Genomic DNA, 27,914 nt, shown 5'->3' with positions numbered 1-27,914 from the left:
CTGGGGAGCTAATGAACACCCCGCTGTCTATTCTTTTCCTTCTGCTGTTCCGAGTGCCTGGGGTGAGCCCACACTCTTTGTCATGCCAAGAGGGACATCCCCACTGTGGGTGGCTATGTTCCCCCCTGCCCTGCCATCCCCATGCCGTTCCCTGTGGCCGTGTGCCAGGACAGCTTGCTGGGGACGCATGGGACACATGGGAGTCTCTTCCAGTGGCTGCACACAGACTCCAGGGTCATGCTGCCTGTGTGGCTCAGCAAGATCAGGAGGCTTAATGAAGTCATCAAGAGGTGTGTTGGGTATCCCTGAGTGCAGGATTTGGCCCAGATAATCCATCTGCCAATGAACATGTTGCAGCCCAAACCTCAGTAAATCAAGAACGCTTTATCAGCGTTGGAGCCTCCCTGGAGGCTGCGTGTCCTACATAGCTGCAAAATGGCAGGAGGAGGTTACGTGACAACCTACAAACCTGCTGTCATTTTGGGTGACACGGGGCGACTTGCTGGAACCACAAAAGATGCACCAGTCCTGCACTGTCTGGGCTTGGTTTTCAACTGGGAAAAGCATCATGACCCTGAAACCAGCTGGGCATGCCTGTGGAGAACCCAGCTCCTTAGGTCCTAGGGAAAGCAGTCCCCTCTGCATGCTGTCTACAAAATATTAATGAAGAACCGCCACTGGAACACATTGATTTCTAATAAAATGTCCACACTTCACGTGTCCCAGTAATCCCCTGTGAACACGTGTGTGCATACACACACACACACTCCCTCGCTGCCTTAGGTAACCAAGTTCACCAATTTCTATCCAAACTCTGATCTCACCAGAGATGCTCTGTGTCCCATGTTTTCACTGGAGACAGTCTCTGTGTTTGCAGTACATCCCTTAGAACTGGATGTGAACCAAGTTTTCTGTTTCCCATGATTTCCCCCTTGGATTTTTTTCCTCTCCAGCTTTTCTGGGGATTTCCTAGGAATTGTGGTTTTCTAAATAAATTTATAAGGATGGGCAAACTTGGATGAAATCAGAATATTTCATTCTGGCTTTGACTCCTGTGAAGTATTTTAAGTAGCAATATTGTGAACAGATTTTGGGGAATTAACTTCTCTCATCTTCTATTGAGTTGTATCAGATTTTAGAAGCAGAAAAAAACTGCCTTTAGCAAAGAAACGTACCTAAGGGTTTTCAGCCAAAAAGAATCATTTTGGGAAAATGTGGAGGCAGGAAAGGCTTGCTTCTAGGCATTTGACGTAAAGTTCCTTATGGATTCAGCTGCCCTAAGGGAAGATATGAGCAAAAACCTGGGCAGCAGGAACCTTAATTTTGCTAAAACTTTGGAAAGTTGCTGTGACTTCGGGGGCAGCTTTTCGGAGATGATGAGGCCATTTCCCAGCAAAACTTTATATTCCTCATATAACATTTATTGTTCTGTCTTAACTGTAACATGCAGCATAGCACAGAGAAGGTTTGAGAAGAATATTGTACAAAACAAGACCGGTATAGGCTATTGCATTGTTGTTGTAGTACTAAGAAGAGAATGTTTAGGTGCTGTATGTTGAAAAATAGACTAAATAGCCTTATAAAGGACCATGTAACTTCATCCATGCAGTGCAGGATAAATCCTCAACCTCCAAGAACTTAAACATTAATTAAAAAAATATACATATCTGGGGAAACTTAATGCAGCAACTTGATTTGTCACAACATGCAAGTCTCCATGAATATTTTTTGTACAATGCTTGACTGCTTTAAGGGTTCCCATGCACTTGCACAGCATCCTTCCAGAGATGCCTTTCAGCCAAAATTATTCCACCGTGATACTGGATAGGATGCTGTTCTTTTAAATCTCTTTCATTAAATGTTCATGCACACACAGATCTCAGTTTTTTTCTGAGAGCTTAAAAAAACCCAAACACATTGGAGCTGCTTTTGCACATACCTGATAGCTATATTCGTAGCACTGGGTAGTAACTTCAGCAGCACTGGAAGTAGCAGAGGATCCCAAATATTTTTCATAGTATGATTTACATTATAATGCAAAGATTAAGGATTGTATCTGCCTTTCAGGAGCCTAGTATCTTCCTTTTGTCCCCCTGTAGCCGCAGCTCTATATAACTGGGAATTACTATATGGAGCAGCAAGGTTGGAAAGTAACTTTTAGCTGACCTATGCTGTTAAGCCAGAAGTTGGGATGAGATGTCAGGCTGAGCACAAGGAACAGAGAATTGGAATTACCTGAGAAAAATTCCCCTCCTAATCTTTCTAGGGGGAGAACAGAGGTTAGCTGGGGACCACCTGGAGCAAAGGGATTCTGCAGGAGCATCATCCTTCCGCTGCTGAGCGGCAGCCCCTGCACCAGAGAGTCCCAGGCTTCCGCTTGGATGTAAATTTACTTGGTTAGGCTTTTTTTCTTTTCCCCAAGTAACCCAAGTGCTCCAGCCAAGTTGGAGTTTCCAGCCCTCCCAGCTGTGCCTGTATCCCACAGAGCACCCGCTTGGGTCTGGTGTGGATTTGGGACCTCTCCAAAGGAACAGGAGGAAATGGGCGGTCCCAGCCCAGCAAACTCCTTGTAGACTCATCTCTTACCCCTGATGTTAGAGCAAAGCAGCCTGTTTGGAGACTCAGAAGAAAGAGAGGCTTTAAATTGAAACAATAGTATCCCAGAAACCCCAGATGACCTGTCCCGTGGATGTAGTAGGCTTTATCAGCCAGGGTCTGCATCCTGGCAAGAGTTTCTTCTGTGCTTTCCCACAGTATATCGTATTAGTCATCCCTAATTATTCAGCTCTGGTTGAGCAAAGCCTTGTCTCTGTCTTTTTTTTCCCCCGTTGTTTGTTTGTTTGTTAGGCTGAAAACCTATATTTAAATATGAAGGGGTGGGAGGCATTTTTAATCCCAGCTGGTTAATTCCTAAAATGCACAGAGGTAAAGCTGTAGCAGACAGCTGCCATGAGAACATGCTGTTATATTCTTCTGCTGCCTTGGGTGTGTAAAGCCTGACTTGAGCGCAGCTTATGCCAGGCTCTGCCTTGCCCTATACCTCTGGGGCAGCAACTGAGTCCTTTCTGCTATGTTTTACCATTCTGTGCTGGATTTGTGGCATACACCTGTGTAGGGATGTTTGTGAAGCCTTTCTGGATTTATATGCTTCTTTTCCACTTCAATCCTGCTGTGGATACCCCGTTTCACCCATGCGACTCATCTGATGCCTCTCCCCACATCTTACTGGTTTAAGCCCGTTAAACTGCATGATGTTTGGGAGGCAGGGAAGTTTTGTGGCTCAGCAGAGAGGGATGACAGAGCTGCAGTAAGCTCATATGCCATGGTGTCCAGGGGGCTTTTTATGGGGGTAAATTCAGGAGAAGAAACTAGTCAGATTTGGGGCTGTTCCTTGAGTAGCCAGAGCGACGAAGATCTGATACAGCCAGGGACACCCAGCAGCAACCGCAGACCAGACCTTGCCTCTTTCATTTGTGAGAGGAGCCAGACACGGAATACTCTCTGAAATAGAAATGCTACACGTGCAATTTTGGTATGAGGGTCCAGAGCTCCAGGAGACTTAAATGCCTGACCCAAGGCCATGTGGGAGGCGGTGACAGAGGCTTCGAGGATTCCTCCAACCTATTCCCTATCCTCAGCTCATCTTCATCACAGGCTGCCTCTCCATCCAGTTAATTTGAGCTGGGGAGGCTTAGTCTTGCCTTGTAATCTTGATTTGGAGTTTCATTATGAATTACTTGAGTCTCATGTGCCATTTTAAATTGATTCGTTATGCTAAGTACTTGCCAAATGCATAATGAGGGTCTAAATCGGTCTGTATGTAACAAGGCAGCGATTCAATTATTCCTAACACTCACGCTCTGACAAAAGCCTCGATTATTGTTGTCACTTGCGTTTTGGGACCTTCCCGCACATATACACACACACACAAAATCCGTTGGAGGCACTTCATGGTTTCTAGCACCCGCCCTGTTATTTATTATTATTATAAATGTTGCTATTTTTGGCTTCCTCAGACACGAGCATGGGGCTGGGAGTTCGCCCTACAGGGATTTGTATTAATGAGAATTGGAGCGGCTTTCAGGGGGGATAGCTGCTCCGTCTCTTCCAATCCATTCACAAAGTCTGTGTGGAAGCTCTTAAAGACCAACGGCAGAAATGAAAATTAATCAAATGAAGGAGCTATTAGCCACAGCACATCAAAGAAAGTCTTCAGACCGAACAGCGGAAAAAGCTTTTATCTCTTTCTAACAAATGTTAGAAATCCAGCCACAACCATGACAGGCTCTAAAATACCATTAGGGTGGTGTAAATAATTATAATCGCCGCCCTAATCACGTCCTCCCTAGATTTCAGGGCACTCCACGAAGGAAGGTCGATACCTGCAACCCACTTTACAGATGGGGAGACTGAGGCACCATTTCCTGAGGGCATTGCAGAGCCTCAGTGACAGGGATGAGGGGACAGTTTAGTCCTTTTCCCCAAAAATTTTGTGCGTCACCTAGGGAAATACTCCCGAAGTCATCTGTTCAATGGACTAATGAATAATGGGCTAAACCAGACCCAGATGTGGGCACTGGGCCAGGCCTCCTGGCTTTTCCCTGACCCTGATTTGCAGCTCAGGTATCTTTAAATGGCAAAGCAGCCTCCAAAATACAGGACCAGGGCCTCCTCCTGTCCCTGCTCTGTGGCTTTTTCCCTGTCCTCGAGTCAGGCTGGTGGAGGAGGTGGTTGCAGTATTGGTCACATCGAATTTTGGGGCATTTCTGCAAACTTCTTCAGAGCTCAAACAAATCCTTTCACCTCTTTAATTTGGAGATTCAGATGAGCAGAGATCAGCCTCAGGTCCAAACCTTAGTCTCTCCTCCACGCTGCAAAAAGCCAGGAGATTCTGGTAGCCATAAGCTTTTCTTCCAGGCTCCGTCGTGATGAAATGTCAGTGGAAGGCAGCACTCTGTCCGCAGAGCCGTGGCTGACACCGGGGTGGGGAGCTACCGTGAATCATCCTTATTAAAAAAGCATTTCCAGTTCAGCTTTGCAGAGATGCCTCTCATCATCTTTGCTGCCATAATGGAGCTATTAAAAGCTTCCATGTAAGGCAGGCAACAGACAATAGATACAGGCGGGTAGAGCCTGAAACCCCATTGCAGAGGGCACAGGATAAAAAGCACATTTTCTCACCCATTTTCCATGCCAGGATCACGAGGAGGAGGCTGGATCTGCCGGCAGCACCTCCGTGGCACAGCTGCTTGCTGGGGATGGAGGAACGTGGCCTTATGGCATAGGGGCTCCTAGGGAGGCTTATCTATAGGTGATGGTTGTCACCTGAATGTGGGTGAGTTGGGAAGAAAGATGTGTGCAGAGGGTATGTACAATCTATGCGGATAGCAGAGCTTCTTCAATATCCCATCATATCCCCAGAACCACATTATCCACATGCCCTGGGCTCTGGCATCGTTGGGTTCCTGCAGCACTGAACACAGTTGTATATGTTGCAGAAATTGGAGGATTTAGCAGGATTTCCCTGTTGAATTCTGGCTTATGATAACTGTTGAGCTAGGAGGAATCTTTTGGGTTGATTTTTCTCTAACAAGCTCTGCCACCCTCGTGCGTTTCCCAGCCGTGAGTCACATCTCATCCTCTGCCTTTCCCCCTCCTTGAAATCATCAGGCATCTCATGAGGGTTTGGGAAGATAATAACAATAATAATGCCTTGTGCAGCATTTTTGCTGGCTCTGCTCTGCGTGAGGGCTAAAAACTCACCCTTTGAGGGAAAGGCGAGGATCTTCCATCACTGCTGGGTGGCAGGAGCTGGAGTCAGCAGGAGAGGGAATCAGCACAGACATGATCACGTCTGGGCAGCTTTACAGTGTGTCAGGGGTACCTGGACAGACTTCTCATGATGGACCAAATGAATCAAAAGCAGAAACAAATCCTGGCAATTAAAAAACCATCGCCAAATTTGCTGTTTATTAGGAGGGGTGTCACACAGCTTTGCTCCCAAGGGGGCAGCTGCAGAAGCATGTCCTGCTGGGGACCCCTGTGACATCTCGGCTCCCTCCCTGCTCCCTCCCTCCCCGAGATGCTGGAAGCCACCCTTAGGTCCTGCTCCTGCCAGCATCTCCATGTCTGCCTGCACTGTGTTCCCATTGCTTTCCAGCCAAAATGACTTTACCAGGAGGAAAAGCTGTGAGAAAAAGCCAAAGTCAACTGATTTCCTCTCTCTCCTCTGTTGTGGATGTCATTTTGTGCTTCCCCAAGAGAAGAAGGGAACAAAGTAGTGGAGGAAGCACAAGATTTGAATTAAAAAAGAAAGCAAGCAGCAGACAAAGAAATAAGGTCAAAGGAAAGGAGAGAAAAGACTTTCAATCATTTTGGCGAGAATTCTTCTTTTTAGAAGGTCTTCTCAATTTTCCTCCCCTTTCTTGCTGTCTCCAGGCTGTTAATAATTCAGTGATTTATATTTGCAGCAAAACCTTCCATCTCTGGAGTCATTTCTGTTTGTAATGACTTCAGCGAATTAATGGTGGGCACTGCCTTTTGAACCAGAATGAATTCCTTTGTGGAATTAAACTTTTCCTTGATATTCACTGATACTTTTTTTCATGTGTTCATTTATAATTGAGGCTTCTTCGTGATTTTTTTTTTTAAGGGGAGGGTTAGAGGAAAGGAATAGCAAGACTCCTCCAGCAATGCTTTTTATGAAGGGTGAGCTGCAAAAGCGAAGCAGGCAGTGAGTCAGCATCCTCTCCTGCCTCTGCTGGCAGCCGAGCTGTTGCTGGGGTTACTGTTACAGGTGACAGAGCGGATCTGCCTTCCTGGTGTCCCCAGGCTGAGCAAGGACCTGTTTTGCCTAATATGTCAGAAAAAAGAAAAACAAAAAGAAAAAAAAAAGCCAGGCTACAGGAAGAAGGCTCCCACCCTCCAAAGAAAAATCCCCAAATCAGTTAAATTGTCATCGTGGCCTTACAGATATGGGAAAGAGGAACGTGGTGGCTTTTACTTTTCCTGTGGAGGTTGCATAAGAAAAGTCATTTGAGAGAATCTTGTGTTAATTCTTAGCAAGTCTCGTTTGTTATTACTAGCTCTTGCCAAAAAGGATGTCAGTCAGCAAAATGAACCTGGCGCCTGCGGCACCCACGAGTGATCTCCTGGCAGGACTGTGTCACCCATCACCCAGCATCACAGCCCCTCATCCTGACAAGATGGCTTAAGAAGACAAAAAAGCAACTCATCTGCTACCCCTCACCCTGTTTTTGGTGCATTCCTTCTTGCAAACACCCCGTGATACAAGGGGATTTCTGAGCAGGTTTTCAGGGTTTCTCAGAAATGAGCTGTGCAAGAAGGGGGATCCCAGAGAAGAAATGCTGAGGCTGCAAAACAGAAAATCTGCTTAAAAATAAATCACAGGATTGAGCTGCAGAGCTCAGGTCTTTGAGCTCTCCTGCAGACTCCCTGCGATGCTGCACAAATTCCTTTGCTCCAAATTTTTGCTCGTTTGGGTTTCCCAGTTAGAAACAAAGCCCTTTGCCTCCTGGCTGGGAAGCGTTAAAGAGCTCCAGTGTTACCTGCAGGCTTTGCAGATCTGCCAGCACCCAGATGTTACAGCTAAACCCAAACAAACTCACTGCCGGTGCTTGAAAACTGCATGATGTGCAAATGCATCTTCCCCACAGAAAACGACCCCCGTAACAAGATTGTTACTTCTGAGGGGGTGCTTTTTATAGCAAACCGGTCCCCAGCACTGGTGACTGAGGGTTAAACTCACCGAAGGTGAGGAGGACAGACAGAAGGGCCTTCAAGCAGAAGAGAATTTCCCCTGGACTACCAGCTAGAAAGTGAATGATGACAATGTTGGCGCTTAATGCAGGGTGGGTTGTTTTTTTTTGTTTGTTTCAAAGCATTGTACAAACATCAACTAATTAACTTAAGCCAGGAAGCCCGGGCTGCGGTAATGTGTTTTGCCTGGTGACCTGTGCAAGTTTTAATTTTCTATTTAGCCATTTCCTCTGAGACTGAAAGCCTGAGGACTGTGTCACTGGGGGATCCAGCCCTCTGGAGCGTCCTTGTCATTGTAACGCAGCTCTCTTGTTGCAGCTGGGCAGCAGTCACCCTGTTTCTTGCCATGACTTTATCAAACTCTAATGGAAGTTTGATGGCTTCAGAATAATTCTGCCACAGCGAATTTGCTCCTGTGTTTGTTACAAGGCATAAAGCAATGAAGTGCGAAAGGGTGTTTGTCCTCTCTTGGCTCTCCCCTACCCTGCGTATTCCCCATTTTAACCATCAGCAGTTTCACATTGGGCAAAACTGGTCGTGTGATTTCAGTGGAAGACAGAGAGCTTCCTCAGGTTGTTTTTGGGGTTAGCATAGTTACGTGGGGGCTGTGGGTACCCAGAACTGGGTGGGTCTCCCCAGATCCTGCTAGCGCTTAGGGGACTGGGATGCTCTGGGGGACAAGTCTGGCTCTCCCAGAGCTGGCTTGTCCCCAAGCTGAATGTATTGATGCTTGCATTAAGCGGCGTTCCTCCTGCTAGCTCCTTACTGACACCACATTTACTAAAGGATGGCTCTTCCCCAGGGATGCCAGAGATGTGTGGTTGATGGAAGTCATATCCCACTTGAATACAATGTGATGGCAGTGCCTTATTCCTTATTATTTGCTCCTGGGCTGTGTCGATCAGACTCCTGCAAGCTCAGATTTCATCTCTTTCCTCTCTAACATGATGTTCACTGAAGTAGCAAATGAAAAGTCACAGAAAAATTGGGAGGATTGGGGAAAGGCAGAGAAATCCAAGAGACAAAACGTGGTTTGAAAGTCCTTGCCTGCTTTCCAGGCAGTGCAGTGGCTGTCACAGGGATCCTGTGCTCGAGTGAGACAGCTCAGTGCCCTCGATACATCTCCTCCTTGCCCAGCGCCTACTGATCTAAATGCTGGCAGGGCCCCGTGCCTGGTGCCAGGGCAGAGAAGGGTTAAGGCAGGCTCCATCCCCACTACCCAACACAAGAAAAATAACTTGGTTTCTCTGATGTAATTTATTTTTCGGAATAGAACTGGCTAACGAGTGGGAAAAAGGTGGAGAGTGCTTGTTTTAAAAATAAACATTTGAGCCCATACAAGGGATGCTTTGTGGCACAACGGTGACTTATAGGCTCTCCAGTATTTCTATGCAAAGCAAAATCGTATTACTTAAAACCAGAGTTGTTTGTGCAGCCAAAGGGAGTTAGGTACCAATTCACCCTGAATATCTTGAGCATCCCCTGAAAATATTATTGTGAAGAGACTGATCCCATATTCTAGGGCACACTGCTCCGACCACATTCCTTTAGATGGAGAGCGGTTGCTGGGTTTGTTTGTAGGGGCTGAGAGTTTTTGCTGCCATGGGATTGCGTTGCAGCTTGCTCGGTTCAAGGAGGCTGCGAAGGCTGTGCCTCGTGCCACCTCGCTGGGTGACTTTCACCAAGTGACATCCGTGAAATAAATTATTCAGGGGGCGAGTAGTCACCCCTCACCCACACAATGCTTTTTGCTGCCAGAATTAGGGGCTTTCACATCTTTATCCGAGGCTGCATCTGACTCAGCACTGACGCTCTCCCAGCGTCACCTTGAGCTCTCGAGGAGTCCCTTGGCTTTCCTCCTCCGTGTTGCTGAAATGCAGGTCATCTTCCACTCCTGCAGACATTTTTACCTTTGTAATGAAAACACAGTAATGTTGCCCTGTTATCTCACTGGATTTGTGGTTAAATTGCTTTGTCAATGTAATTTTATATCGTAATGACCAAATAATGGCATGCAACAGGATCTGCATAAGAAGTCACTGGGTATCATTTTGCTGTCATTGTGAAGGCCTTGGAACATGATCCCCATTATAGTGGAATTTGCATTAACATTGCTTGGCCACCATAATCCCACCCAGTTAATCACATTTTTAGGATATTAAAATAGGTCTCACTACATCCTGAGTTGTAACCCCTAGATATCCAAAGGGTTGGATGGGATTTAACTCAGGCAGCTCTGTTAAAGCTGATGGAGTCACCAAGTGAAATAACCGAGAGATGCAGAGTAACTTGGGTGACCTTTTTTAGTCACCAAACCTTGTACTTTGCTGGCCAGGCAACACTCTTGCTAAATCCACAGCACCGTGGAAAAAAATATGAAAAATAGCTCCTGTCCATGCTCAGTTATTTTGGGTTAGCAGTTCAATTTTCACTTCCCCTTTCTATTAACAGTAATGACTGTTCTCTAAAAACGTGCTGCCTTTGGTAGCTGGACTGCAGCAGTTGGAGAGGATCCCAGGGCGTTTGGGTCCTGTTGTGCTTGGTGCTAAATGCCCTGTTAAAGAGAGGAATCGGTTATCTCTGCGGAGCTCACAGCGATGCTCTTCACCTGCGCTGAGGGCTAAGCAAGCCACAGTATTTTGACAGCACTGAATTTTCCTCTCCCTTCCAAATTTCAGTATCTTCTCATTTTCTGCAACCATGAGCACAGCAAAAGGCTTCTGGCATAGGATTTAAATAGACTCTAGGTGGGAGGCGAGAAATATTCTCTTAATGTACAGATGAGAAACTGAGGCACAGAGAGACTGGAGGATTCACTCCATGACTGAGTTACACGCGGAGTCTGACTAAGAGGGGGACAGGAATAGGGACTGTGTGCTCCAGAGTTAGAGCATTAGATTCACCCTGGGAATTCAAGATTTGGTTCCCATCCCTCCTGGTACCTCCCTGCGTGGCGCTGTCGGAGAATTTGTCTGACCCCAGGTGTTACCCCAGAGGAGCAGCCCTCATCGGATGCTTCTGTGGCTTGAGGAGATGAGACAGGATGCCTGATTTCTGGGAATGGGGTCGGTGACCCCATCTTAGTGTATGTTGAGATAACATCATGGCTCTCCTGGAAGGGTGTGTGCTTCGGGGCCTGGGGGGATGCTCCCACCTCACCTGTCTGCAAGGGAGAAGGTGAGGGTGGCAGGACTGGTCGGTCGGTCTGGAGCCAGAGGTCCCATTGTTCAACTCATTCCCCAATTACTGAGCAAATAATAATAATTAAATCAGGGATAATCTGATGGGGAAGAGCCAGACGAAGGCGACAGGGAGGGCAAGCAGCCAAACCTGGCTGAAGCAAGCTAAGCAGAGCAGGGTTAGAGCATCCATTCATCTCTTTTAGCTGTGTGATGTATGGATTGCTCCAAGTTACTCTTGAAAAGTTGGGTTGATGCTGAACTGCCTGTCTGACGCCAACAGTCCTCTGCAGTCCTGTCTGCAAAGGTTTCAGGCAGTGATGAGTGACCCTGGTGACACCCCTGAGCCTTTCACCGTAACGTTTGTCCACGTTATGAGCAGCAGAGGTAGAGCTCATGTTTCCGAGATGACATGAGAAACCTTGCCAGTGAGTTAATGCCGTGCTGCCTTGATATAGCAGTTGGGGCTTCGTGCGTTCCCCGCTGTGGGAGGAGAGACAATACATTTACAGTGCATTAAGGTATTACTGTAACAACGTTTGCACTGAAAGGTTTCTGATCCTCAGAAATAAAGAATAGCAGATTTGCCCCAGATTTATCAATGGAGGCAGGGTTCCCATTCAAACACAAGGGAGGGGAGAGCGAGTGAGATCCTGCTCGCTGCAGCAGCCAGGCTGGATGCCAGACTGCTCTGCCCAGCTGCCTGGTGCTAACATGGGAGAAGCGGGGATTGGTGGAAGAACAACCCCAGAAGGCTGCTTGAGAGGTGATGGGGTTCAGCGAGAAGGAGGCAAGATTTCAAAGTGGAAGCGTGGTGCTAAGGCAGCTCCATGCCTGGGAGTAGCTGACGGTCAGGGTGAAGGTCCTGAGATGTTTTGTGCAGCCCATGTCCCTCTGGGGGGATGCTAGGGGGGTTCCCCTCATGGTCCGGGTCTGGCTGCGGGAAGAGGAAAGTTGTGTGTCCCCTTTGCTTGGAAATCCACCCTAAGAAGGCCATTAAAGGAGGGAAAGTGTGATGCTTGCTCTGCTTCTTTGTAGAAACTGCATCTGATCTTATAGGTCAGCCTGTAGATCATTGCACAGGGGGATTTCTTAAATAGCCATCAGGAATAAAATTAAATTTGTTGAGACCAGATGCAGCAGAAGAGCTGGATGAGAAAGCAGAGGGAAAGTTGCAGAGGGAGGACTGGGACATCTCGCATTAGACAGAAAAGCCACAGGCTTGAGGAACAGGTTTGATGCTGCACCTCGTACAGCAAGTTCCCAGCTTGCAAGGAAGCACTGGCTGGGCTGGACATTGCAGAGATGTCCCTTCCCCTGGGCTTTTGTTCCCTTGCCTCTGCCCTTGTGCTCAGACCTCCTGGGTTTGGGACGTGACCTGGGCCACCTCTGTTGCTGCTTGACAAATGTGGGGCTTGATGCAGTGCCTGTATGCAAACCAGTGTGGGGAACACATGTGGGGGAGGCAGCAGCTGATGCAAAGCAGGAGGTGATGCTATTGCTGCATCCCCGATGCTGAACCAAACTTTGGCTGGGGACCTCCCAAAGAGGAAGGAGCTGAGGATGCTTTGCAGTGGAGGAGGTGATCTGCCCCTCTGGCTGCTCTTTGCCTGCAGCGATGGCTGCTCGCCTGGCACAGCTTAATTGGCTTTGATAGGATTACGGGGAAGCAGTGGAGGAGTAAACAGGGCCAGGAGGCTACACAGTGCCTGGGGCTGCCCGGCTGTAGCCCCTGGAGGAATCCTTTGAGCCAGTTTGATGCTGGACCACAGCTGCCTGGAGCTCAGGGGTTAATGTCTGCTGCTGTGTTGCAGCTGATGGGGTGTAAGGACTTAATCCTCCTCCTGGGTTTAAGGGAAGGGCTTTTCCTAGCAGCATCTCAAAGGTCTGTGGCTCTCAATAATTTCTGAAGAGTTTGCCCCTGACTGAGATCTGGAGTAAACTGTTGCAATTATGGAAGTTACGCCTTGTTGCCATCAATACCTTTTGTCATCAATAAATGTTTATAGTTTAAAGCAGCCTTGTTTGTTTGCCTTAGACCAGATGACAGTGATTTATTGGCAGAAATCCTAGCAAAGAGATGAGCCAGACAAGTTTTTAACTGATATATATATGTATGTACAGAGGAGATGATGGTTATTTAATAATCATGAAACCTATGGAAAATAGAGCCTCAAACCTGGATATGAACTGTTGTTTCCAGGAATTTTTTTCAATCTACAAGCAACATGAGCAGCTCAAAGGTTAATGAAGCTCCAGGGCTTTGCTTCCTGCTTTATCTGGGCTTTGGGATGGCTGGGAGATGCTGTGTGTTGGAAAGAAGGAGTGGACACTCTTGCCAGGAGCATGTTGCTGATGAGCACTATTAATTGCTGTAGGAATGATGGGGGAGCAAGACTGGAGACCTGTTGCCCCAACTCCCTCCTCCCAGGAGATCTGGAGCCTCAAGCAAATTGGGACTCAAAAGTGTGGCTTCAAGCCAAGGAGGGAGGTGGCAACAAGCGGCATGTGTCCAAGTCTGGGGCAAGGTGACATGGCGTGGAGACAAGTGTCCCTGCATGTGATTGTGGGTGAATCTCTTCCAACAGCCATGCTGAACTGATGCTGATGTGGAAAAACCCAGCGCTGGCCATGGCAGCGCCAGGAGGTTGGTGGAGATGAAGACAGAGCAGGCAGCTCACTGAAAGGTGAGTTGGGTTAGGTCCCACACCCCGGTCCACATTTTCATCTGCAGGACCTTGCTGAGGCTCATTCCTGAGGAAACCTCCCTCATTTCTAGTGGCAGAGGGTTTTTTCCCCTCTGTCAGCAAAGGGGAAGGTGGGCTCGGCTCGCTCAGACCTCGTCCATGCTGTTAATCTGCCAGTTAGAGTCTGGAGTCAGCTCTTACACCACTATTTATTGTTGTTCTCCTCCCTTAGGTTTGCATATTTTGTACATCTTGTTTCTAATTTAAAGTATAAATAAGTTTGATCCTTTCATCTGTTTTTCTCCCTACCTTCTGGAGGCTGTGCTGGTTAAAAATAACTGCGGCGATGAGCTAAAGCGGGGCTGGTGGAGGGGTTTTAACCTCCGTCATGGCAGGACCATCCGGCTGGCATTGGAATGGCAGCGTGGTTGCCCTCCGAGCCTCTCCCCAACCCTCATGGTCAGGCTCTTTCCCAAGCTGGGAACTCCCTGAATTGCCTAAACCCCGCTTGGCACGTGGCTGGGGATTGAAGTGCTTCTGCTGTCTGGGGAGGTAGGGGGTGTTGGGAAAATGGGGACCCACTGTGGGGGCTGGGGGGCACAGCGGGTGCAGGGATCAGAGGTTGTCCCTGATGCACATCTCCTGGGAACGGAGCATTTTCCAACGCTGGGCTCCTGCAGAGAAGGCTTTTGCCTTAAAAAAAAAAAAAAATAAAAATCCCTTTTGACCAAATACGAACTATCTGCATAAGAAGATGAATTGAATGGAGAAGGGGGGGAAAAAAAAAAAGCCTTTTGGCTTTCTTGCAGGAAAGTCTGAAATGCAATTTGGGGTCAGACTGAAGCTGGCTGAGGGCTGGATCAGCTTCGCTTCTCCATTTATTTTGCTGGGGGGATGCACATGCACACGTGTGTGCAAACACACATGCACACACAGACACAGGCGTGCACACACACAGGCACATGCTCTCTTCTCTAGACAGCAAAAAAAAAAAAAAAAAAAAATCCCCAGCACTAGCCCAGACGCTGATTCAAAACAACTGTTGGTGGCTCCGGCCGCTGCTGTCTGCTTTCCATTACCCACAGCCCCGCCGCGGCTCGAAATGGTGAAACCAACAGGCAACCCCCCAAATTAATAATCAAAATTACATTTCACCTTCCCGGGGGAGGGACAGAAAAACTCTTTCTAGGCAGCGGTTCTGCCAGGAAAAAAAACCCTCTCCCTGCTTGCAACCCGCTGAGCATCAAAGGATGCTCCCCCGGAGGGGACCAAAGCCCCTCGGTGCGTGGCGGGGTGGGGGTCCGGCTCGGCAGCCCCCGGGCAGGGGAGGGGGTGCCTGCAGCTCGCCGGGGGCCGCGGGGCAGGGCCGGGGTGCTGTGGGTGTCTCCGGGAGCAGTGACTGAGCGAGGCGGTGCCAGGGCTGGGGGCGGATTTTTTGAGAAGAGCCTCAGCGCCTCAGAGCAGCGGCAGCCGCTGGAGGAGTTGCGCGGCTGTTTCTCCCTCTCCGCCCGGAGGAGGAGGAAGAGGAGGAAGAAGAGGCTTCGGCTGCCGCCTCTCCGATCCTCCCTCCCCCCTTCCCCTTCCGCCCCACACCTTTATGGACGAGCGCCGGAGCTTGCTCTACTCTCCGGCTGCCTCCTCCGCCAGCCGGCATCCGCGGGGCGGCTCGACCAGCCACCACAACCTGGGCTACACCGAGCAGCTGCCCCCCGCCGCCCCCCAGCCGCCCCCCGACCAAGAGGAGGAAGAGGGGGAAGAAGGGGAAGAAGGCAGCATGACCGTGGTGGGAGGCGGCGGCGGAGACCCTTTGCTGGAAGAACCACAGCATCCTCATCCTTTGCTGGGGGGGGACCGCTACGATCACCCCCCGACTCCGGCCATGGTCCCCGCCGGCCAGCCCGCGGGCGGTGGGGAGCACGAGTGCTGCGAGCGGGTGGTGATCAACATCTCGGGGTTGCGGTTTGAGACCCAGCTGAAGACGCTGGCACAGTTCCCCGAGACGCTGCTGGGGGACCCACGTAAGAGGATGCGCTACTTCGACCCCCTCCGCAATGAGTATTTTTTTGACCGTAACCGTCCCAGCTTTGACGCTATCCTCTACTACTACCAGTCGGGTGGACGCATCCGGCGACCCGTCAACGTCCCCATCGATATCTTCTCTGAGGAGATCCGCTTCTACCAGCTAGGGGAGGAGGCCATGGAGAAGTTTCGGGAGGACGAGGGTTTCATTAGGGAGGAGCAGCGGCCGCTTCCCGACAAGGAGTTTCAGCGCCAAGTGTGGCTCCTCTTTGAGTACCCTGAGAGCTCTGGGCCAGCCCGAGGCATTGCCATCGTCTCTGTCCTGGTCATTCTTATCTCTATTGTCATCTTCTGTCTGGAGACCCTGCCTGAATTCAGGGATGACCACGACTATGAGGGAACTGGAGGGACCTTCGGGACAGGCGGCGGCCCTCTCCCACCTGATGTCTTCACCAACTCCTCATCCTCAGCTACTTCCATGGTGTCGTCCTTCACCGACCCTTTCTTTGTGGTAGAGACTTTGTGCATCATCTGGTTCTCCTTCGAGCTGCTGGTCCGCTTCTTTGCCTGCCCCAGCAAGGCCACCTTCTCCAAGAACATCATGAACATCATTGACATTGTGGCCATCATTCCCTACTTCATCACGCTGGGCACCGAGCTGGCTGAGAGGCAAGGCAACGGCCAGCAAGCCATGTCCTTAGCCATCCTCAGAGTCATCCGGCTGGTCAGGGTCTTCCGTATCTTCAAGCTCTCCCGGCACTCCAAGGGGCTGCAGATCCTGGGGCAGACCCTCAAGGCCAGCATGCGGGAGCTGGGCTTGCTCATCTTCTTCCTCTTCATCGGTGTCATCCTCTTCTCGAGCGCCGTCTACTTCGCAGAAGCCGATGACCCCAGTTCAGGTTTCAGTAGCATCCCCGATGCCTTCTGGTGGGCGGTGGTGACCATGACCACAGTGGGCTATGGGGACATGCACCCCATCACCATTGGGGGCAAGATCGTGGGGTCTCTCTGTGCCATCGCAGGGGTGCTAACTATCGCTCTCCCCGTGCCTGTGATAGTCTCCAATTTCAACTATTTCTACCACCGGGAAACAGAAGGTGAGGAGCAAGCCCAGTACATGCACGTCGGGAGCTGCCAGCATCTCTCGTCCAGCGAGGAGATGCGGAAGGCTCGCAGCAATTCCACCCTCAGCAAATCTGAGTACATGGTGATCGAGGAAGGGGGAATCAACCACAGTGCATTCAAACAGGCTGCCTTTAAGACAGGCAACTGCACAACCACAAACAATCCCAACTGTGTGAATATCAAAAAGATCTTTACGGATGTTTAAAAAACCCACACCAAAAAAACAGCAACAAAATCTAAGGATGCGATAAAAAAATAATAACAATAATAATGCAAAGTGACTGTGTACTCGGTATTGTGTGGAACATGCACCATCGTCGGTCTGTGTGTGCCCTCGTTTTTATACGTTTATTTTTTTAGATCCTTCCTTTCTAAAGATAAAAAAAAAAAAAAAAGGATTAAAAATTCTCCGAAGAAGAGGACAGCTAAAGGGTAAAGAGAAGGAAGATGAAGACAAAACACACTCACTGTCGAAACAGGTGTTTGTTCTGCAACGTGTTGCAGGGCTGCTTTGTTTTCTCGGTTTTGGGGACCTCTCGTTTTGCTCCTGAATTTTCTCCCTCCCCTTCCCTAAAGGCAGCGTGTAGCCGATTTCCCTTCCATCACATAAGCTCACTTGTTGGATTAACAACCCTGGATTGAGTGGGGAGAGGAGGAAAACATGTTGCAGAGCCTACTGCAAGGGGGTTGGGAGGTAATAACCATTTAATTTTGCAGAGAGTCTCTGTTACCACATTGTTAAATGACGCTTAAATTGAAACGTGTGGTGTGCCATCACAGGCACATCACAGATTCCCTTCTCTCCCCTGTTAGATGATTTCTGAAATTCTAATCTGGTCAGAGACCCGAGTGCAATCAATGCTGATTTAAATAGAAAAAAGAAAAAAAGAAAGAAAAAGCCCTTGTTTTGTGTTCTTAATTCCCTTCCCCTGTAACCCTATGGTATTATTTCATCCAACGCCAAATTTGTGGCCGTGCAGCAGGTCTGTGTGCGGGGAGGAGGGAGGCAAAAGGCAAAATGGAATGGTTTCAGGAGCCGACAGGGTGCAGGGAGCGATGCCAGCACGGACCGGGGGATGCAGGATCCGCGACGGGCTCCTCGCTGTGGCTGTGCAGCTTCAAACCCACCCAGCTGGAGACAAAGGGATATTTCCTCCCTTTTTTTGCAATGCGTTTGGGAGAGATGCAGCTGCTTATCGCAAGAAGATTAAAGTGGCGAACACGCCTTCCAGCGGAAGTCACTAATTCGGACCGGAGTGATGCAGTTGCCATGGTGACCATGGTTTCCTGGGAAACCCCTAAAGGTTGTCATGGCATCCCTTCTCCCATCCCCCTTGGTCCTCGCTCTTCCCACAAAAACCTTTCCAGATGGTTCCAGCCCTGTCATTCCACAGGACACCGTGGCTCTGCCCCGCAATGTGACCCCATCCTGGCACCCCCTTCCTGGGCCACGTCCTGGCTGCAGCTTCCCCTGTGCCGAATAAAGCACCCGTAGGCAATAAGCACACCACGAACTCACCTCTCCCTCGCAAAGGAGCTCACACCTTGCTGGTGAAATTGGGGGATGGAGTCTCCTGCAAACACGAGTTCCCACTGCGCCGACAGTGACCCTGCACTCCCCCTGCGCCACAGGAAACCCGGTGGTTTCCCCAATCCCAGTGTGAAATGGCACTGGGCAGCCAGCGGGAGAGCTCGGCTGAGAAACCTCGGCAGATTTTTGAAACAAGGGGGACAGATCTATAAAGAGCAGGATTGAAAAGTAACCAAAATTCTGCCGGGGAAAATAGACCCGCTTCTTCTTCACATGTGCACCAGAGGCCACGGGACATCTGATGGGATCAGGTGAGCTTTGCACGGGGTAGAGTTTAATAGCATCATAAAGTAACGTTGCTTTTTTGGGGGACAAACCTCATGTTTTCCACTGATTAGTTGTTTTTTTCAGCTTACCCTGCTGCTCTCGGGTCTTTTTATGCACGTTAGGTAAAGTGGGATAACATCCTATAACTCCTCTGATTATATTTGCTTTTCACTTTGCTTTTTAGTGCTATGCGTAGAAGGTAAACCCTGCTGCTTTTCTGCAGCTGGATTTCTTCAGTTCTTTGCTAGGAAGGTCATTTGCAGCAGTTTAATGCTTTGGTCCGGCCCCTGCCACCAAAGGAGGCTGAAGGCAGGGCCTGGCTGCTCAGCTTCGAGTGCCTTGGCTTCAGCTCTGCTCTGTTTCACTAGGTTTTGGGTTAAATAAAACCAGATTCATTCAAGGTAGGGTACTGCACAGGGCTGCTCTTAAAAGCCTCCTACAGCAAAGAGAGATTTGACCCCAACCTGTGCAAGTCACATCACGCTCCAGCATGTGGAAAGGGGGATTTTTCCTGAGAGATGCCAGCCATGCCGAAATTGGAGTTTGGCTAGGATTTTACCCAGACTTAAAAGGATTGGGACAATTTGTAACACTCTCCCTTAGACTTGCCTTAGCCCCAGTTAATAAACCCTTACAACCAAAATACCCATCAGAGCAGCTTCTTGGCTAATGGTATGCAACAGCTCTATTGGAGCTACTGTAGTTTTCACCAGCTGAGGATCTAACAAATGATCTTTATTAGGAAGATGATCTGGAGCATTGCAGAAGGTAACTGGGATCCCTTGTCCAGGATAACTGGGATCCCTTAGCTGGGGTAACTGGGAATACCCCAATGTGTCTTTTCCCCAGGCTGCCAGCAGGCTGTAAAGTAATTTCTGCCTACAAGCTCTCACTTTTTATTGTTGTTAAAGCTTTTCCACACACCTGTTCCTAAAAGGAGGATTTGAGTTTAACAGCAGTGGAACAGTCCCACTCTGGAGAGTTTGCAGATGAGTTTTGTGTCTGCATTTTCCCCGTGGCAGCTGCACAGGGTACGGAAACCACGTGTTCTCCTGTAAATGGCACAGTACCATTTTCAGTTTCTCTGTCATCTAAAATAAGCAGAAACCGTACAGGTTGTTAGTTTGCTTTCCTGACTACTCCCTGCCTTATTTAGTAGGGGCAGAATAATTTCAAATGGATTTTGTTGATGGTAGAAGATGCTGTATGGGAGAGGTGTCAAGAAAACCACTTCGTCCTCTGGAGTAAAAGGCAGTTTTGCTCCAGTACCCAGTGGTATCGCTGAAAAATATAAAAGCACCACTGCTCTGTCTGTCAGATACACCCAAACAACTGGATGCAGAAAAACAGGGATATCTTTTTGATGGTCTGCCCCATTTCTGTCTGCTGCTTCCCTCTGCGCTGTCTGGTTAGGTGCTGTTCAGCGAGAGAACTGCTCTGTTCCAGCACGGGCTGACGGCTGCTCTTAAAAGTGGTTGCTGTGTGTGTTGTACCAGGAATTGGAGAGATCGCGGGAAGATTGCCCTCTTTGCAGCCAGCTGCTAGTTTAACTTCCTTTGCTCTCCTGCAATGTGCCTCCTATTAGGACTTCAGACTGTTTTGACAGTCACTGGGGAGTTAAAGATGAGCCTCAGCCTGTGCAGCGTGTTGGACTTGACTGGTTCTAATGTGCTTAGAGGGGGCAGCATTAGGAGATTAGTATTAGCGGAGCTGCCTGCCTGCTGTCTGCAAGGCGAAGGGCTTGCCTAGACTCGGTTTATTACATTAGAAGGAGGAAAGTGCATTACTGAAAGCTGCTGGCTGACATTTAAGATCGCACAGAAAATAAGCAGGGGTGAGGCGGGGTCCCTGAAACGCGTGGTAGTCCCCGGCATAGACTCCAGACCTTGTTGTCTGCATGCACGGCGTGGCAGGGATGCTCTCTGAAATATTCTCCTCCTCCCCTGTCCTTTGTACCTGTCATCTGAGTGGCAAAGTGACACTGCTGGCACCGGAGGATGGGAGCAAGGATGGGAGCCGGCTGCCTCTGCCCCAGGGGTGCAGCCCTGGGAGGCTGTAGCTGCCTCCCTGGCTGCTTTCTGTGTTCAGTTTATATAGGGGCACTGGGTGGTATAGAGCCTTTCCTACCTCTTTTTGCAGGCTCCTTTCCCTTTCCTTTTGCTTATATTTTAGGACCTGTTCCCTTCCCCTGTTTTCAGCCCTGGATGCCACCGTGAAACACATCCTTGGTACAGCGAGACAGGGGACATGCAGCAACCCTAACCCTGGCCTCTTCACTTGGTACTTTGACACTATCACCTTTTACTCTTGCTTATTTGCCCTTTTTCGTGTGTGTTTTCAGGCCTGAACTCTTCTAAAAAGACTGTTGTTCTCCAGCACAATAGGTGACCTTCAGGTGCTTGGGGCGGCCAGAGGAGCAGAACAGTATCCATCCCACCCCACGTGTGGACACACACAAGGGCTAGAGATATCTCTTTCCTCCAGGAGGGTTAGATTTCTTCCCAGGCAATTGTTCCTGCTCCATCACTTGACAAAAGGAGTTGGGTTTTGTTTTTAATCCCCAGTTTATGGACAGTTAAGCGGAGACAAAGGGCAGACAAGCAGCTTCCCCAGCAGGAGGGAAGGAGGCATCCAGAGGCATCATGGAAGGGGTCTCTCCTGGCAGAGCTCTAGGGCAGGGAAAGGGTCTCTGGCAGCGGTTGCTGTGTTCGGAGAGTTTTCTTCTTGAAATCTGTTTAATTGTGTAGTTTGGAGCCCTCTTCCTGCCAAGCTTTTAAAGTATGCGTATCTTGGTGAGAGCACATGGCAGCTCCCATCACAGCCTGGCAGGGCCTTTTTTTGTTTTCCCTTTTAAAATGCTTTAACAAGTGATGTCTGGGTAGGCTGCAAGCAGCCAAATAGGATTTAAATGCAACTTATTTTGCCCTTCAGTCTTAATTGCTCTATGTACCGGGAAGAAGAGCTCAGTGCACCAGCATCATTGTGCAAAGGCAGTTGTGTGGGCAATGGATGTGGGGAAATAGGGACTTTCTAAACATCAGAGGGTGCTGTGGGCAGGGCAATATCCTATAAAATGTTGCCTTCACTGCTACAGAGCTGGTACTGCTCTTCGGCACCCTTCCCTGCTATGGCTCTGCACCCCCAGTCTGAACGGGGTGCTTGGCTCAGCTTTGGGGGGGGTGTTGCATAGCTGGAGGATGTGTTGAGGACGGGATGCTGCTGCTTTTTCCCGTTTCTCCCAGTGCTGTTTACCCGGCAGAGGCTGCAGGAACAGAGCACCCACTGGGGCTGGGCGAGCCCGATGGTTGCCGTGCTGTGGGTGCAGGGTGGTGGGAGCCCTCTCCCGGTGCCGGTGGTGGGAGTCGGGAGTGAGCGGGAGGGCTGGAGCCGTGTGATGCTCTGGCAGGAGGGTTTCCTTGGAAACAGTCATGGGACTCTGGCTGTCGATGCTCTGACAGGGACATTTTGGGGGTGTTTCAGGGTGGGTGCCCCGAGCTGCCTCGTCCTGGCTGGGAATCGCTTCTCCAGCAGTGGGGAGGGGTTGTGCTTCATTTTGGGGGGTGGTGATAGAGGGTTTTCTTCGGGCAGAAGTAGGACTGGCATGAGGAGGGGAGTACAGCCCTGCTGGAGGGCAGAGCCATCCCATGGTGGGGGGCACGTTCGCTGCCAGAGGAGCCCTGCAGAGCAGCCCCAGCCCCATCTCCGCAGCATCTGGCTCTCCCAGCTCAGCTGTGGTTGAGCCTGGGATACAATCAAGACTTTTTACTCCTGTGCTTGGCTTCCCAAATGGAAAATGAGTAATGGTGTCTCTGTCAAAGCGATATTCATCCCACCTGACAGGACGCGTGTTTGCTGCTTTGCTGGGAAGGCGTCAGGGCTCCTGCTCTTTGTCACCCGGTGAATCCCATGTTTTGCTCATGAAAACTGTCCTCTGTGTGGAAGAGGGATGCATGTGGGGTCCCACACCACCCTTGTAGCTGGAGCCCTTCTACCCCTCTTGCTAGCAAAACTCAGCCACAAATGTTCTGAGACACCACCACCCCCCCCCACCCCCCCCCCGAGCCCCCATGTGCTTTTTTTATCCACAAAAAAAGCGCTGCTTTATGAGACTCACAAATTCTGGGGTTTGTCTGTGGCTCATCACCACTCAGAGCCTGAATTTTTGGTGCTGAGGATGCTCTGCAGCAGGGCAGGGAAACCTTCACGCATGAACCTCCCCGCAGGCCACTGTCAGTTTTCTCCTTCTTATGAACCAAGACATGCTCAAGTAAATTAAAACCTGTCTCCTGTCTCGTTCAGCTTGTCACTCGAGTTAGGAGCAGCTAAAATACTTCCCGATCGCTGCTCTTCCCCTCCTCGTAACAGGAACAGTCCTTACCTAACCGCGCTGCACACTAATACAAGACCCCCGCTCAGCGTTGCAGACAGCAGCACACGCTGCTGGGTTTGTTTAAGAATGATTCATTTCCTTAAGACTTGTTATTCAGATGCTTTTCTGAGCATGTTTAAGCTCTGTCATGTCTGTTGCTTTTCTACAGTTGTTGCACTTCATTTTTAGCATCTTTAACGCATACTGGGTGAAGACTTGGTTTGGATGCGTGGCTCGCACGCCTAGATTAGCGAGTGGCTCTCTGCTCTTGCTGGCAAGGGATGCAGAGTGCAATCAGGTTTATTTTCACGTTGACCAGCACCAGCTGCTTTGCTTTGCTTCCTCTGAAGCACTGTCATGAATAGATACGGAAAATCCTTTGGGGTTGTGTCATGGTTCAATCGGCAGCGGAAGCACCGAGGGCTCAGCCCCCACGGGGGTAGTGGGGCTGCTGGCAGCAGGGTCTGTGCTGGGGGTCTTGCTCTCACGGGAAGCTGGAGATCGCAGCGGGGTGTGGAGAAGATGAGCACACACTTTGCAAAGTGGTTTTTTTTGCGTTTGCAGAGAGATGTGTTCGCTGTGCGCCTCGGTTGCAGTCGAGGAGCTGAGTGCAGTGCAGGGTGGTGGGCGATGCTGTGCTGCTCGGAGAGATTGCGGTTGTTAGTCCATGAAAATGTGTGTCCCTGCACCCCTGACCTGCAGGGTGGGATCACTGTGGTGTTTGCTGTTGGCCTGCTGGGTGGCTTTGGGCAGGCCAGCTCCTCCGGACCTCGGTTTCCTCATCTGTAAATGACACGGAGCAGCTTCATTAAGTGCTTGCAGTGAGACACGCTGTGGAAGGAAGAGGCAGTTTTGAAACACAGGACAAGAAGTGAAGAAGGCTTTGTGGAGTTCAGCTTCCTTGAAGCTTGCAAAGCCTGCAGACCCTCCCCCTGATACCCCACTAACTGCAGTTATTTCTCCCACCTGGGGGAAAGCCCCGGGTTTCACCCAGCCTCCTGGGGATGCCGGCTCGGCTCTGCTCAGCTCCCTTCCCCAAACCATCCTCCCTCCTCTCCTGTGATTTCTTCACTCTGCATCTTGGCACTTGCTTTTCCATCCTTATGGCTCATTTCTCCTGGAATCTCTGTGCATGTATAGTTTAAATCCTTCTTCTCCTTCCTTGCTGGTCTCTGCTTGGAGCTGCCACAGCAGCTCCATAATGATTTGAACCTCAAGCTGTTGCAGCAGGTGAGAAATGAGATGTAAGAAGTTTGGGCTTAAAAGGAACCTGCCTGCTGCAAATTTGAGCTTGGAGGAGGGATGCAAAAGGAGTTTGCTCTGAGCAGGGTGTAGCATTGCAGGCTAGAGGGGTTTTCTGCCTCTCTGTGTGCATCCCCGAATTAAAGGAGGAAATCTTTCTGCAGCATCTGAAACAAGCCTGGGCTGTTTTCTCCTGGGGCACGAAACCTTTCAGCAATGTCTCTCCCATCCTGGTTGAAAAATGCCCTGAGAAAGCAAAGCATGCACAAGGAGAAGTGAACCAATGAAAGCAACCTGGGTTCAGCTGCTTTTCCGACCGTTGACTCTGGGAGTTTGGCTTTATTGCTCCGTTCTCTTAACCAAGCTGCCAGGCAGCCCCCTTAGAGGAGAGCATTGCACAAGCGCTTACCTCTATCAGCCAGACATAGAACTCAGTAAGAAGAGATATCAAATTAATATGATAAGATCCATTTTCCCTAACCCTGCGTTGATTGGCATCGATTATAGCTTCCTCTTTAATTCTGTATTAAGACTCCCAGCCATTCCAGCATAGTGTTTGGGATCAGCGACAGATGGCCAGACCCATGATTTTTGCAGGTTGCTTTGTTTATCCCTTAAAAAATTGGCCTAACAGGAGCCATGTCCCAGTCCTCGGGATTTTCACTAGGTCCAGGGCTCAAGAGATACTCAGTACTTGCAGTCTCATGAACTGCTTCACCACCTCTGAATGCTTGGATACAAGTCGTTTGGCTCGGCTGGTTTAAAAACATTTAATTTTTGTGACTGCTCTTTAATATCCTCTGTGTCTCTTGGAGAGGAGAGGATTTCGTCACCCGCATATGATGGGAAGACATCTGGATCCCTTCAGAGGAGCTGGAGCAGCACTATCTCCTGAATGCTCCTGACTTCTCACTCCCACTGCTGTTCTTGCGGAATTCAGTGAGATAACGTCACCGTTAGGCTGAGGATGTGGGGTTTCTTTCTACAAGGGCAAGGACACAGCCTGAGAAGGCACCAGGGTACCCCAAAGCACAAGGATTATTTGCCAGGTTTGAGAACATCGTTATTTACCGCTTAATCTGCAGAGCCCCAGCTCTGCCGTCTCCTCAGACAAAGCAATGGTGTCCCCCGGGCCGGGCTGGGTGGAAGGTGCTATTTGGGTTTTATTTGTGTAATACTCCAGCAATGCTGGAGGATCCTGGCAGTTTGACCATTGCTTTGCAAAAAAGCAGGAGCCCTTCCTTGCTGGCAGGTGGGAGGGGGGCTTAATCCCCCCCAGCAAGCCCAGTCCAATAAAGCATAAACCCCAGTTAGCTTTAAGCCCATGAGTAGTCCTTCTGGCACTCCCAGATAAGCTGGTGCTTGAATAACTGGCTGGTCTGAGACCCTTGCAAGGAGCACTAAGCCCCTCTGGTAGCTTATTTCCCCCCCGAGTGCTGCGCTGCCTTGCAAGGGGCTCTTTGCTCCTTGTGGGAAATCCCACCTCTCTCCTTTCCCTGCCTGCCTTTAGCATCCCTGCAACGCCCAGAGCGTGGGGCTCACCCTCCTCAGTGCAGGGATGCTATCCCGTCTCGCATAGCTTCATCCTGACTCTCCCTTTGGGGAAAATAGGCTCATTTTGGGGGGTGAGCTGGGACCAGGCAGCTCAGGACCAAGAACCTTCCTACGCTTGGCTCATCACCGGCTGCTAATGAAGCATCCGGCTCACGTGATGTGATGTGGTGGTAGCGCTCATCTTATTAGTGTGCACCACACACAGGTTTTATTATAGTTAATGAACCTTGCTATAGGAAGCTTTACTAATTCCCACTTGAAAAATCACCATGAAAGGGCCAGAATTTGGGGGGGGGGGGGGGGGGTGTGGTGACTCCTGCTGACTTACACAGGGCTGAAATCCTCAGGAAATTTGGCCGTGCCTGTCCCCATGCGGGTGCAGAGCCGGGACACAGTACAGCAGGAGGTGGGATGCTCCGATTGCTGCGGTGTGAACTAAAGGCAGAGCATACATTTTTGGGAAAATGAGAGGAATATAAGTAGTTGCGTGAAGTTTCTAAGAATTTCAGCGTCTTCAAGACAGAGCAGAGCATCTCACTGTATTCAAATAGGAGTCAGGATGCGTTCCTTTGCGCTGTAGAGTTATTAGGCTTCAAAGCCGACCTGTTGCAATGCCAGCTGGGTTCACGCATTCCCAAGGCTCGGCAGCTCTGGCACCGCAGAGATTGGGGGATTTTTTTTTTTGTCCTTTGCTAGACATCTCCATCCTGACATCAAAATGGAGTCTCAGGTTTGAGCTCTGCGGGAGCGACTCTGCGGTCCGAGGGCTGGGTGCGGGATCCACCCCGGCTCCTGCCGTCCCTTGCATCAGATTTATTAGATCCACCAGTTGCTTAATATCATGTGAATCATACCGGGTCAGAACAAACCCAGCTTGATTAAGATAAAAATATGATGAGAAAACCCCACTTTGTGCTAATCATTCTGGATTTGGAACTTGTCATTAACGTGAGATAATAGTTAATAACTAGAATATATTTAATGAATCTTTTTTCTATCTTTAGCTCGCTTTAGGCTGCATTGCATTTAGCCTGTTAAAGAATTTTAATCAGCAAATTTTCACTTTACATTTGTGGGGAACGGGGATGTGAGGTCGGAGGGGACCAATGTGCAACATCTCTTCCACTTTACCTTGAAAAAAAATAATAACCTGTTGCTTGTTTTCCAAACCAGGCTGTGCATAAAAGTGGTTCTTTGCTCTGCCCAACAGATAACAGAAGAAGTTTCAAAATTAAGACCTTCAGGACTGTGTTGAGAAATAAAACGTCTCCAAGAAAATGGCAAACATCACGGACACGGTGACTGATGCTGCTGTGGACCCGACTGACAGAGGGTCTGTCCTCCCCAGTTAAATCCATTTCATATTTCATATATATATATATATATGAAATATTTGCCACGTTATCTGTGTTTTCTAACAAGTGCATTATGTAGAAGGGAACATCTTTGCAGCCAGAAGATTATCTTCCAATCATGTGCAATATAACGAGACTGAACACAGCCAGAAAAATGGAGGAGGGGATGTGGATATCAGTTGGACGTTATTTCAGTCTTTTTTTTTTTTTTTTTAAATTTAAAAAAAATCTCTTGAAAGATTAAGCAACCGGAAAGGAAACGTTAACCGGAGCTGCTCATAAGCAGTCCAAGTGTTTTCCTCGAGGTGGGAGGGAGATGGGGGAAATTCAGTTGCTTTCACTGTTCCCTGTCAAAGGCCACGGGCTGTTTTCAGTGCTGGGATGTGAAATTTCTGTTCCCTCTTTCTGACTTTCCTGCAAATGCTCTTTATAAGTAGGTATGTACTGTACCAAAGGCTGTGATTTATTTTAAGTCCTTATTAAGAAAGTAACATCTCCACTGATGGTGAGGAAAATTGTGTCACACAGTCGACAAATTGTGCCTTCTTTTCAGGATCGCTCCATGAAAAACTACGGAAAAATCGAATTTCTAGAGGTGGAAAAGGTACAAACCCCCAGTCCTGGCTGGTTGTGCCCCTGCTTCATTTCACAAAAGCCTGTGCGCCCTTCTCTGCTGTTCCACTGTCAGTCCTGAGGGAATATTATAGTATTGTTTTGCTAATACTATAATAAATGGGAAGTCCATCA

The 27,914-nt window shown here is 49.3% G+C and overlaps 1 protein-coding gene across 1 annotated transcript; it reads left to right on the top strand.

Moving 5' to 3' along the window:
* Positions 1-266: 266 nt before the first annotated feature.
* On the top strand, positions 267-27,914 carry LOC308054423 (potassium voltage-gated channel subfamily A member 3-like). The gene is made up of 4 exons (XM_080367248.1): positions 267-7,747; positions 7,779-12,782; positions 13,547-18,631; positions 27,023-27,914. Exon 3 carries the CDS (start codon positions 15,243-15,245, stop codon positions 16,992-16,994), a length of 1,752 nt encoding a protein of 583 aa, XP_080223374.1. The 5' UTR covers positions 267-7,747; positions 7,779-12,782; positions 13,547-15,242; the 3' UTR covers positions 16,995-18,631; positions 27,023-27,914.

Source organism: Falco punctatus (assembly GCF_963210335.1).
Source record: "Falco punctatus genome assembly, chromosome: 17".
NCBI classification, from domain to species: Eukaryota; Metazoa; Chordata; class Aves; order Falconiformes; family Falconidae; genus Falco; species Falco punctatus.
The sequence above is the reverse complement of the archived record's forward strand: the minus strand, read 5'-3'. Positions and strand labels throughout refer to the sequence as shown.